Genomic DNA, 13,086 nt, shown 5'->3' with positions numbered 1-13,086 from the left:
GTGACGCTCGGGATGCAGGCCTTAAGTCACAGCCTTTAAACCGCTCCTGTGTGGAACCCGCCTCTGCAGCCCCCGCACAATGCATTATCATAGAAGTCTATGCTCTCCATGCAAAATCTCACCTTCCTTTTATTACCTGTCAGACAATAACTATGTCAGAGAGTGGAGCTGTCTGCTGTATTCTTCTGGGACCATTATTACTGTTTTGTTTGGCTTTTTGGGCTAGTTTATGAATGTATACCATATCTGTAAATGTCTCACAATTTATTGTTCACACAGCCTGGAAACTCCAAGTGCAGCAGTGTATACGAGAACTGTTTAGAACAAAGCAGGGCAATAGGTAGGTACAATTGTCCTTCCCCATCTGCCACTCTCCTTGTTGCTTGTAAGTCATATGGTTGTGTGTGGTCCTGGCTCTGAAATATTCATGGGAAAGTAATGCGTCAGCTGCAGGCGTCCTACATTCTAAGAGGCCCAGGATGTCACATGTGTGTCACTTAGGAAACTCATGGTTTCCCCTCGTGCTTGTGTGCTCGGCCACACTTGTCATTCTACCTCCTGAGATCTTTCACTGTCTTAACATCATGAAAAGTCCCCTGGAAAGGTGCTTTCTCTGCTCAAAACCCAAGGGAGCTCCACCTCACAGAAGATCAGACATTAAGCGACTATGAAAATTGATGCTTGTCAAGTCCATTAGGATTAAGATAAGACCCTTTTTGTCTGCTTGGCATAGAAAACAAAAAGAAATCTGAAATGTGAGAGTCCCAATTAGGGGCCCACCTACCCCCCGCTTCCCAGGGCATTCAGTGTCTCATTATTGGACGTGATAATTGATGTTGGGCACAACTTTTCCATAATGCAAATGTAGAACATCAACTATCAGATTGGAAGTATGTTTTCATAAAATTTTGCTGCTAGTTATTTAATTCTTAAAAATTTTTGAAAGTACTTATTCTTTGGAAAGCAAAGTTTTTTGCAGCACTAAAAGAGTGGATAACTGGATGATACAATTAATACTGTGGAGGATAAAATTGAATAACCACATTTAAGGAAACAAATTAAATTAGTAGGAACTTTCCACCTAGAAGGTAGTTACCTCTAAGGATACTTTCAAACTTCTTATGGAATTATGCCAATGTAATCTATTCACTTTACTATTTCTTAAACACAGGGCATACATGAGGGTTTATTCTTTCAGGCACAGCTGTGATTACTACCCTCCTCTACCATGCAAAAATAATAGGAGCAGTGAACTAAGACAGTATTGTGAATTCTTTAAAAATATGGTTCTTTTTGATAGACATTAAAATTTCTTGCCATTCTTTGGTTATTTAGAATTTTAACCTAACTTTTAGTAATATGATGAAATTAATGATAAGCACAAATGTGTTTTTACAACTATGCTTCCTAAGAGCTATATTCCTTCCTCCTTCCCTCCTTTTCTTTATTCAGAAATCCCTAACCTAAGGATTTAAAAGTCAGGAACCTACCACATGTGCCCTGTAATATTATAATCATTTTGTACCTGTGCAGATGCTCACTTGGAAATATCTCCACATGCTCTTTGATCCCATTCTCTATTCTTCATTTATTCAACCCATCACTCTGTGACTACAAGGACCTCTTTGGAGTCTGGCGCTGTGGTAGGAGGCAGGAATGGAATGACAACTGGTACTCATATCATCTGTAGTTTAATCAGGAAGACACAACTTCATCAAATGCTTACAAATAGGATGGATGTTTCAAAGCCCAAGATGTTATGGGAACAAAAAACAGGGAAACCTAACTTAATCTGAGGGGTTCTAGGGGCACCTGGGTGGCTCATTTGGTTGAGTGTCTGACTTCAGCTCAGGTCATGATCTTGTAGTTTGTGGGTTTGAGCCGTGTTTTGGGCTTTGTGCTGACAGCTCAGGGCCTGGGGCCTGTTTCAGATTCTGTGTCTCCCTCTCTCTCTGCACCTCCCCTATTCACACTCTATCTATTTCTCTCTCCCCCCTCCATTTTTTTTTTAATCCAAGGGGCTCTAGAGGGTCTTCCTAAAGTTACCTCTAAAACAAAACAACCAAACCAAGTCCTGAGGGAAGAGTGGGAATTATCAAGGCACAGAGAAGGAAATGGTAAAGGAAGGGAGAGAGAGAGAGAGAGAGAAAGTATAAATGGGAACCAGAATTCCTGGTGTGCCAAGGCCACATCCCAGATGACTGCACAGAGAGAATACAGGGGTGAGACAGAGGAGTCTTGGACTTAGGATAGAGTCCTAAGGAACATTTATGAAGGAATTAGTGGATATAGAGATATTGTTTCAATCTTATTCAAGATATTTTTTTGTAAGTGGACCCTTGTCATAGCATCCAGTTTATTGTTTCTGCTTATCTTGTTTTTATTTCTCCTTTAAACCAACAATGTAACCCCTTATTCTTTCGTGGTTTCTATATGCACTAAGCCCATATGAGCAGATCCAAACTTATGAACAGACTTTTGTAATAAACCTTTATTTGGAGCCTGGAATATATTTTTCTAGAATTAATTCCAGAATTAATTTTAGCCATGATGGCTCTCTGCTAAAGAAGTACACCATGTTCTACTGCTCTGGTTTGCCTGTACTGGAGCTTAAATGTATATTTTGTGATGACAAACACACCAGTAGAAAATTCTATTGCAAGGGCCTGTTCTTCAGTTGCTCTCTGACTGTGGGATAGTCTGGAACCAGTGCAGAGGCACCTTCCTTGTGGTGGCTCTCAGGGAACAGATCGTAGCTGGGAACCTTTAAGAATCTTGGGTTGGTGAGAGATGGTGTTTGCAGTTTCAAAGAAGTCCTCCAGCTGAGTACTTTCTTCCCCTGAAAGTCATTGTTTCCTTAGGAAAGCAGGTTCTGCAGCACCTGGGTGGCTCAAAGTTAAGTGGCTAACTTTGGCTCATGATCTCACCATTTATGGTTCGAGCCCCATGTTGGGCTGTGTGTTGACAGCTTGGAGCCTGGAGCCTGTTTCAGATTCTGTGTCTCCCCTGCTCACACTCTGTCTCTCTCTCTCTCCCTCTCAAAAATAAATAAACATTAAAAAATTAGAAAAACAAAAGGAAAGCAGGTTCTAAGTTCCACTGGGGAACCAGAAGGCTAGGAGGGATTGAAGGACTTGACCTCAGCTCAATGGGCCACAACAGTTAGGCAACCCCCCTATTGTGGTCAGAAGGACTTTAGTACTATAGTGTCCATTCATCCACAGACACCCAGGAAGCAGATGTTCCTGTCTTGAGGCCTGCCTATGACTACTTGGGCAAATGTTGAAAAACTGATCTGAGGGACGCCTGGGTGGCTCAGTAAGTTGAGCGTCTGACTCTTGATTCTGGCTTAGATCATGATTCCAGGGTTGTGGGATTGAGCACTGTGTCAGGCTCTGCTCCGAGTGTGGAGCCTGCTTGGGATTTCTCTCTCTCTCTCTCTCTCTCTCTCTCTCTCTCTCTCTTTCTCTCCCCCTGTCTCTTGCCCCTACCCCACCCCTCTCCCCTCCTCACACTCTCTCTATTAAAATAATACAAATAAAAACTGATCTGAAATTCTTGACCAGTGATCAAATTAATAGCAGTTGCCAGAATAGCAAATACATAATTTTTATGGGTTTTCCTAGAGTTTTAGACATAATCATTTGAGAAACACCTATGCAAATATTTTCAATAAGGTTTGGCTTTTTCCTCCCAGGACATTTATTTATTCAAATACTGATTTAAAACTTGAATTCCAGTATATTATAAATACTGCAGTAGGCTTCTGGTTTTTGAAGGAGTTAATTGTATTTATCACCAGACTTATAAAAGATACCATTCCTTAATATTAAGTGCCGTTATGGAGAAAATTAATTAGTAAAACAGAATAATGTTTCCCAGACCTTCAAGTTCAAGTGGAAATATTGATATTTTTAATCAAAAAGACATTAAATTACCACAAACCCTAAGGGCTTGCACTTAAAAACTTTGATACTTACAGTATATACACTGTATACTATGTGTTTATTTTTTGTCACAAATCTTCTTTTAGGCAGGTTGGATAGCTTCTCAGAGTAACACTTGGCAAAAAGAAATTTAGGAATGCATAATGGCTGGCATGTGTGGTTAAGCTCTCATCAACCACACACTTTACCCAAGGAGGATTTTAAATTTTGGAATAGACTGAAATATATACACATATATATAAATTTAAGGCAACATTGCTGAGTTAAATAAAACACTGCATTTGAAAAAAGGAGGAATGGTTGTTTTCAAGAGAGACTGGATATAGACACTGATGCTTTTGTATAGTCCTATGGGATGGCAAACCTAATGTGGTCAGCTCCTGCCACACTCTGTAAGGGCCAGATGAGCCAGTGCCGTGTGCTGAAGGTTGACTCAGAACACAGTGGGGTCAAATATGCTGAGGAAAGAAGACCAAGCAGACATTCAGCATCTGTTTATTCAGCTGACAAACATTTTTTCTTTTGAGCACCTATTTCATACCAGTTATTGAAGATACAGAGGATACAACAGATAAATGGGTTCTAGTCTCTTTTTAAGGACTCAAGGAATTTGCAGTTTCAAGGGGAAGACAGACAGACAAGTAAACAGATACCTATAGTATGGACCCAGCCTGGGGGAAGGAACATCTAAGGGGGAGGCTTCTTTATTTTATTTTATTTTATTTTATTTTATTTTTCTTAATGTTTATTTATTTTGAGAGAACACGAGTAGGGGAGGAGCAGAGAGAGAGAGGGAGACAGAGAATCTGAAGCAGACTCCAGGTTCTGAGCTGTCAGCACAGAACTCAACATGGGGCTCAAACTCATGGACTGGAAGATCATGATCTGAGCTGAAGTTGGACAATCAACCTACTGAGCCACCTAGGCACCCCTGTTTGGCATTTTTAAAATGTTTATTTATTTTTGAGAGAGAGAGAATGTGTTTGTGTGTGTGCTTGTGTAAGTGGGGAGGGGCAGAGAGAGAGGGGGAGACACGGAATCTGAAGCAGACTCCAGGCTCTGAGCTGTCAGTACAGAGCCTGATGCGGGGCTTGAACTCACAGACTGTGAGATCATGACCTGAGCTTAGAAGTTGGTTGCTTAAACAACTGAGCCACCCAGGTGCCCACAACACTTTTGATCATAGTCTGCTTTCAGTAAATTTTTATGAGCAGGCACTCCTAAATAAATCATAGTATAAGTTATATACACATATGCTTCTGTGTTATGCATGTATTATAAAACATACAAAAGGGGCCTGTGGGTGGCTCAGTCAATTGAGCATCTGACTCTTGACTTTGGCTCAGGTCGTGATCTCATGGTTCATGAGTTTAAGCCCTGCATTGGGCTCTGCACTGATAGCATAGAGCCTGGTTGGGTTTCTGTCTCCCCCTCTCTCTGTCCCTCCCCTGTTGTTCACTCTGCCTCAAAAAAATAAATAAAACTAAAAAAAATTTAACACACATAAAAATAGAAAATTTCAAAGTTAGAGTTAATGATAATATTTTTTAAATGTCTTGCTAATTACAGTGGCTGAATACTATCCTTACATAATATCTCAAGGCCCAATATACACTTACTGCATTTCCTGATAAAGAAAATAGACATACGTCCACATTTCAAATTCTGATAATTTTAACTTTTGGGAGGCCAAATTTCCAATCTAATTAGATCACTCTTGTTTATGAGCTCATAATACAGCTGAGGAGGAGTTTGTAATAAGAGTTAAAGAATGGTCTCCATCTTTGATATTTGCAGTGATCTTTTAGCCCACTTGTCTATTTACGGATGCAAGTTTAAACTAGATAACACAGTTCACAAATCCACTTAACCAGACAAATGGACACTGCCGTATGTTGCCCTGACCACCGCTCCTTCTTTAGAAATCCCACTCTTCCTTCGAGAAGACGTGCCCCCAAGGGACACGGTGATGTGGAACAGCTGACCGAACGAGAGAAGAGGAGGAGTAGTCTTCTGACTGGGCGTCCCTTTTGGGTGTGCCCTTGGGTTTCTGTATTTTATGTTATGAAAAGTATAGCACTACTTACCGTGATGTGAAATCCAGTATAAAATTGGTCCCTTTTGGACCACATCCAGGGGCTTAACGATGGAAACAATAGAAAAACTGATGTTTAATGGTAAGACAGTGAGATGTCAGCATCACCACATCACGTCAGCTTGGTGGTGATCTTGTAGCCAAAAATATAAATGTACCTGTTTAAATGGAAAAACCAAAATATTCTATCCTGGCATTCTGAGGGCAGAACCATCTGGATAGTGCAAAATACTTCATGCTGCCAGGTCCTGAAATACGGTATGAACATCCATTCATTCAGTAACTATTTTTTTGTCATATTATGCACCAAGCATGTGTTAGGAGGCAGAATTTCTGTCTTCATGGAACATGCAGTCTAGATGCAGTACAGGTGTTCAACAAAATGACATAATTGAATTATTTACCCTTGTGATATGGTCTTCAAAGGTGAAGAACAAACTGGTAGGAAAGCAGAGAGATTCAGTCTAGTCTGAGGAGGTCAAAGAAAGCTCTACTGGGAGAGAGATGTTTTAAACTGACACCTGAAGGGTGAAGGTGATGGGGAATGGTGAGGGAAAGGCATGTCGATCAGAGAAGATGGCTTAAGGTGGAGATTAGCCTTCAGGAAGGTCGATGTGACTGAGGGGCATGGGGGTCCAAGGGAAGCTGGGCAGCCAGGACCAGGGCTTGGGGCTTGTTGAAGAGTTTGATCTCTATCCTAAGAGCAACAGGAAGCAGGTGAGGGGTTTTGAAACCACTGAAAAATATGATCGGTTTTCAGTTGTAAAAAGATCTTGTTGGCCACAGTATATAGAATAGAATGGAAGAGGAGGGGACAGAGTAAAAGGGAAGGAGATAACCTGAGGGATGAGTTCTTTCCATTAAATACCGGAATAAATGTCAACAGTTGGTTCAAGGCTGAGCTTGGCAAAACAAAACTGTGGGCCTAGGGAGAGACAGACTTGCCATTCTTAACAATTACGTCATGAGTTTTTTGAAAAGTAGTTTGTTTTTTTATTTTTAAATTTTGTTTAAATCCAAGCTAGTTAACATATAGTGTAATAATGATTTCTGGAGTAGAACCAGTGATTCATACTTACATACTACGCCCAGTTCTCATCCCGACAAGTGCCCTCCTTAATGCCTACACCCCATTTAGCCCACCCCCGCAACCACCTCTCCTCCAGCACTCCTCAGTTTATTCTCTGTATATAAGAGTCTCTTAGGGTTTGCCCCCCTCTCTCTTTTTATCTTATTTTGGAAAGCAGTTTAAATAATAGATATTCAAGTTCTGTACGGCATGTGTGTTTTCTTGGTTCCTGGGCTGCAGCCTTGAGCAGTGTTGTGTGTGGTTTGTGCTGTTGCTAGACAGTTGGCTCCTTTTTTCTCTGGCTATTCCTCTCTTGGGTCTTCCTGATCTGTTTCCTGTCCGTGTTGAAGCAGTGGGTCAGCGGAGGGATGTAGAGGGGGGACCTCCGAGGCCAAAGAGAAGGAGGTTTCACTTAAAGGCTGGTGCTTATCTTGTTTTCACAGGTCACATCTAGAAGGCAGTATTCAAATCTGTATAGGTTGGGGGTGGCTTTTCCCTTGCTATTAATTCTAGACCCCAAACATGATTTTACGTATTGTTTACAAAGTAAAAACATGATCCACTGATCATTAACTAATCACCACAGGTAACGCGCAGGAGAGAGGAGGGCAGTCCCAACGAGATGTCTCATTGGTGAAGCACACATGTCGAGTGGATTTCCTCAATGACCCCTGCTACATAAATACACAGGCTCTTCAAAGTACACTTGGCCCTGCCCCAAATCAAAGCTCAGCTTACTCGCTGGGGAGCCCGTGGCACCGTCAAAGTAAGTAGCTGTTCATCATCTGTATTAGTTTCCTGTGACTGCTGTAACAAATCTCCACCAACCAGGAGTCTTAACGCAGTAGAAATTTATTCTCTCACAGTTCTGGAGGCCGGAAGTCCTCAATAAGATGTCAGCTGGGGTGGTTCCTCCTGGAGGCTCTGGAGGAGGAGCTGCTCCATGCCTCTCTCCTAGCTTCTAGTGACGGGTGGCAGTTCTTGGTGTTCCTTGGCTTGTAGACACATTCATCTCTGCCTCAGCAGTCACATGGCCTCACCTCTGTTCTCGAACCTCTCTCTTCTGTCTCTTCTAGGACAATCCCTTTCTCTTTTAGGTGAGCCCTAAAGCTGGGAAGATTTCATCTCGAGATCCTTAGCTTAATTACATCTTCAAAAAACCCTTTCCCCAAATTAGGCCACACTCACAGGGACTGGGGATCAGGGTCTGAACGTATCATTTTGGGGGCCACTATCCATCTCAGTACACTGTCTCTCATTTTCAGAAGGCTATTTTCTTGGCCTCATTTTCAGGGAGCAAAAAGGATTCTTTCTTACCTCAATCTTATACCAGAGTTAATTGTGGCGATATTATGGATTTCAAGGTTTTGGGACTTTGATTTTGAGTAATCTTTTCAAATACTTTAAACTGGGTCCCAACTTTTGGTTTTGGCTATGTGCTCTTGCTGAAAGAAGGATGGTCAAGTCAGTAGATAATTTGAATTTGTGGGTTTGTGTGAGGAATAGTGACCATTATTTGGCTCTGTTTAGTGATGGTTTTAATTTGATTCATTTCAAAACTTCTTGGTAAGTCATCTATGGAGCACTAAAACAAGATGGCTTCATTCTTCAGCCATATACTGTGAATTAAATGCAGTAAGACAGACATCTTCTTCCTGCTAAATTGCTTCCAGGGGTAAATGCATACACAGGAACATAAATAAATAAAAACAAAACAAACCCAAAGCCTACAATCAACTAAAAAATAAATAAACAAAAATGCTTTTTGTAAAATATTAATGTGTGTTGGGTTCAAATTTGGGTGAACCACATTTGGTTCACTCCAAAGATGGGGAGAGTCCTTTTGCTAGCCCATGAAGTCTCTCCAAAAGGCCAAAGGCAACTTTCCAGCTAGTGTGGGCAATAACAAGATGAAGCTTAGAAGGAGATTTTGCTGAACCTGGACTTCACCAGACCCCCCTAACTCCTAGACTAAGAGACAAAGGTCCTTGTGACCAGCCAGGTGACAAGTCAGCCATCTTCTTGCAAGCTCTGCAGCCAGTCTTGGCACGTAAGCAACCTGGTGAGCTCTCTGGAAGCAAACACTCAGGGTCCTTGTTGGGATCACTGGCAGGAAAGGAAGGGAGAAGAAGCAGGTTTGGGCAGAGGGAGAAGGGGAGCCACATGTAGCTCTAACAGAGCCCCAGCAACCCTACGGAGAGAATGTAGGGCCCAACAGAGCTGGGCCACATTGGGCCCAAAGGGCTGGGCCTCTTCTCCCACTTATTTCAGTCTTTGGGTATAGGCCACATGAGGGAGGGCAAGCCTTTGGGCAAAAGGCAGCTCCCTGCAGGTGAGGCGGACCCTGAAGGGGTGGTCAGCTGGAGGCTGGCTGACACCTGGGCACCTGTCCTTCATTGAAGAGTGATCTGGGTAGTACATACTATGTGATGGATGATGGGTTATGCGATCGGTTCAGATTCTGCAGTGACTCTAGCTGTTCAGTGTACAGTAACCAGTATGGATAAGGTAATATTTGTTAGAGGGAGTAGTTTTTTGAAAAAAGTTTCTGGACCTCAGGTATTAAAACTAACTTGATAAGAGTATACACTTGATAGCTTGCATTTCATGGACTTTACAAAGCAACAGTATATTGTTAGAAAACTCATTTAGGGGCAGCCGGGTGGCTCAGTCAGTTAAGCATTCGACTTCAGCTCAGGTCATGATCTCACGGTTCGAGAGTTTGAGCCCCCCGTCAGGCTCCGCACTGACAGCAAGGAACCTGCTTGAGATTATCTCTCTCTTTTTTCTCTCTCTGCCCCTCTCTGACTTGTGCTCTCTCTCTCAAAATAAATAAATAAATTTTTAAAAAAGGAAAACTCATTTAGTAGGTAGCCTGAGTTGGGATCTGGGATATTCATTGATTCATATCTGCAGTTCCTTTATAAGCAAATATTTAATGTTAAACATCTTTATAACTCAGTCAAGATATGGAAGCAACCTGTGTCCATCATTAGAGGAATGGATAAAGAAGATGTGAGGGATGTGTGTTTGTGTGTGTGTGTGGTGTAATAGAATATTATTCAGCCGTAGAAAAGAATGAGATCATGCTGTTTGTAACAACATGGACAGACCTAGAGGGTATTATGATAAGTCAGAAATAAGTCAGACAGAAAAAGACAAATACTGTATGATTTCACTCATATGTGTACTCTAAAAGGAAAAGAAATGAATAAACAGAAAGCAGAATCACACCTATAAATACAGAGAACAAACTGATGGTTGGCAGAGGGGAGGTGAGTGGGAGGTTGGGCAAAATGGGTGAAGGGCAGTGGGAGATACAGGCTTCCTATTATGGAATGGCTAAGTCATGGGAATAAAAGGCACAGCATAGGGGGAAAATATCTTTATAATGTAGGCAAAGAAACTTGGTCTTTTGTCATAGACAACTCAATAATATGAAAAGGTAAAATCAATCTATAATAACATTCCTGTCATTAGCTGAAAGTAAATGAGGCCAGCTTTGTCTAAAATTTTAATGTCAAAATGCATTTTTAGTGATTTCAGCCTTTTTTTCCCCCATCCTTTTGCCTTTCCCTTCCTTGGTGATGTGTTTAATAACATAGGCTCTGGGTACTTCTTCAGTCTTTATTTCCTATTAGGATATAGTGTACCATAGCCCTCCAGGACCCTTGATACCATTGCTTTCTCAAAAAAAAAATTAATTCCAACTCCAAAAGTATAAATAATGTTGATTTAATAAAGTGAAATAAGATAGGATAGGAATAACTTTATATATACATTTTTTAACCTTTCTTCCTTCATGTTTCCTGATATTTCTTTCCTTACTTTCTCAAAAAACCTCTTTAGCTTCTTTAGGCATACTTAGCTTCCTTTTTCAGTCAAAAGCTCACTGATTAGTTCAGTAAAACAAAACAAAACAAAACAAAAACAAATCTCAGACCTAAATGTAGTATCTCTCAAGTGTGCCTTCTGATCTCCCTAGTTAATCCTATCACACTGTATAGGAAAAGCTCAACACAGTCTTTATTTTTATCAAACTTGGCAGAAGGGAATTAATAGTATTGATACTATCTAGTTTTTTTTTAAGTTTATTTATTTTGAGAGAGAGCATGCTAGTAGGGGAGGGGCAGAAAGAGAGAGGAAGAGAGAGAGAATACTGAGCAGACTCCACCCTGTCAGTGGAGAGTCCAGTGCAGGGCTCAAACTCACCAACTGTAAGATCATGACCTGGGCTGAAATCAAGAGTTGGATGCTTAACCACCTGAGTCAACCAGGTGACTTTATTTATTTAAGTTGAGAGAGAGAGAGAGACAGAGAGCACAAATGCACATGCACGCAAGTGAGCAGGGGAGGGGCAGAGAGAGAGAGAGAGAAAGTAGAAAGAGAATACTAAGCAGGCTCCACATTGTCAGCACAGAGCCAGACTTGGGGCTCAATCATGAACCGATGAGGTATGACTTGAGCCCAAATCAAGACTCCTGTGCTTAACTGACTGAGCATCCAGGTACTCCCTTTTTCTTAATGGAGGTATTAATTGCTATGAACTTCTGTCTTAGAACTGACTCTGATAGCATCTCATAAGTTTTTTCATTTTCATTTGTCTCAAGATACTTTATGATTTAGTTTTTTATTTATTCTTTGACCTGTTTGTTGTTTAGTGGCATGCTGTTTAATCTCCACATATTTGTAAATTTCCTAGTTTTCTTGTAATTGATTTCTCATATCACTGCAGTCAGAAAAGATACTTGAGGGGCGCCTGAGTGGCTCAGTCAATTAAGCATCCAACTTCAGCTCAGGTCATGATCACAGTTTGTGGGTTCAAGCCCAGCGTCGGGCTCTGTGTTGACAGTCAGAGCCTGGAGCCTACTCCTGATTTTGTGTCTCCCCCTCTCTCTGCCCCTTTTCCACTCATGCTCTGTCTCTCTCTGTCTCAGAAATGAATAAATTGTTTAAAAAAAAAACTAAAAAAAAAAGAAACTTGATATGATTTCATTTTTAAAAAATGTATTATGACCTGTTTGTGGCCTAACAGGCCTATCTTGGAAAATGTCCCATGTGCACTTGAGAAGAATGTATAGTCTATTTCTTTTAGGTGAAATGTTCTGTAAATGTCTGTTGAATCAATCTGGTAGTTTAGATTCAATGTTTCCTTACTGATTTTCAATTTGGATGATCTATCTACTACTACTACTACTACTACTACTTTATTGCTGTCTATTTCTCCTTTCAAGTTTGTTAATATTTGCTTTACATATTTATGTCCTCCTATGTTGGATGAACAAATCTTTATTTTTTTCAATTGTTTTACAGTATTTTATGAGAACAGCATAGTTTATATAACCATTCCTTATTGATGGACATCTATCTTTTCATAGCTGTTTAAAAATTGAATATGTCAGTATGCTGTCTTTAGAGTTCACATTGGTTTCTTTAAATGTCTTATTCTTTATCATTGGGATTACTCGCAAGTGTTTAATTTGATTTTGCATGTCAATTTTTTTTCTCTTCCTTAAGCCATAGGCTCCCTTTCTGAGGTTTTGCCCATCAGATGCTTATGGATGTGGATATTCATATCTGTCTTGGGCTTTCCCAAATTTCTGATTGTGAAAAATGTGTTTTCAGTTGCTATGGGAACTGTAAGATGACATGATTACTTTCTTCCATGATTCCTATCACTTTTTCCTTTTGAGGTCTCACTTAAATATGGAGTGGCCCTAATCATGTTGCTTCCTTAATTTTTACTACTTCTGAGAAAAATATGTTATTAATTATATCAAGTCAACAACTTACTAAATTTTGTATGGAAATTTTATATAATAACTAGATTTAAATTATTATCTTTCTCAAAGTCCACATTATATGAGAAAGGCATTGGTAATAGGTAACGTGTCACAATGTTAAAAAGTAGTTGTATTTGGTTATGTGACCACAGGTGATTAATTTTCTTTGTTTCTCTATGTTTCCCAGATTTT

At 40.4% G+C, this 13,086-nt stretch overlaps 1 protein-coding gene across 1 annotated transcript in view; it reads left to right on the top strand.

The window, feature by feature from the left end:
* SHC4 (SHC adaptor protein 4) overlaps nucleotides 1–13,086 on the top strand; it is a 121,041-nt gene that overhangs the window by 97,497 nt on the left and 10,458 nt on the right. The window contains exons 9-10 of the mRNA XM_029951820.1: nucleotides 280–340; nucleotides 7,698–7,877. Of these exons, the coding sequence (XP_029807680.1) occupies nucleotides 280–340; nucleotides 7,698–7,877 (241 nt within the window). The remainder of the gene's footprint in view (nucleotides 1–279; nucleotides 341–7,697; nucleotides 7,878–13,086) is intronic.

This window comes from Suricata suricatta, chromosome 9, assembly GCF_006229205.1.
Source record: "Suricata suricatta isolate VVHF042 chromosome 9, meerkat_22Aug2017_6uvM2_HiC, whole genome shotgun sequence".
In the NCBI taxonomy this organism is placed as follows: domain Eukaryota; kingdom Metazoa; phylum Chordata; class Mammalia; order Carnivora; family Herpestidae; genus Suricata; species Suricata suricatta.
This window is presented reverse-complemented; position numbering and strand designations above follow the sequence as displayed.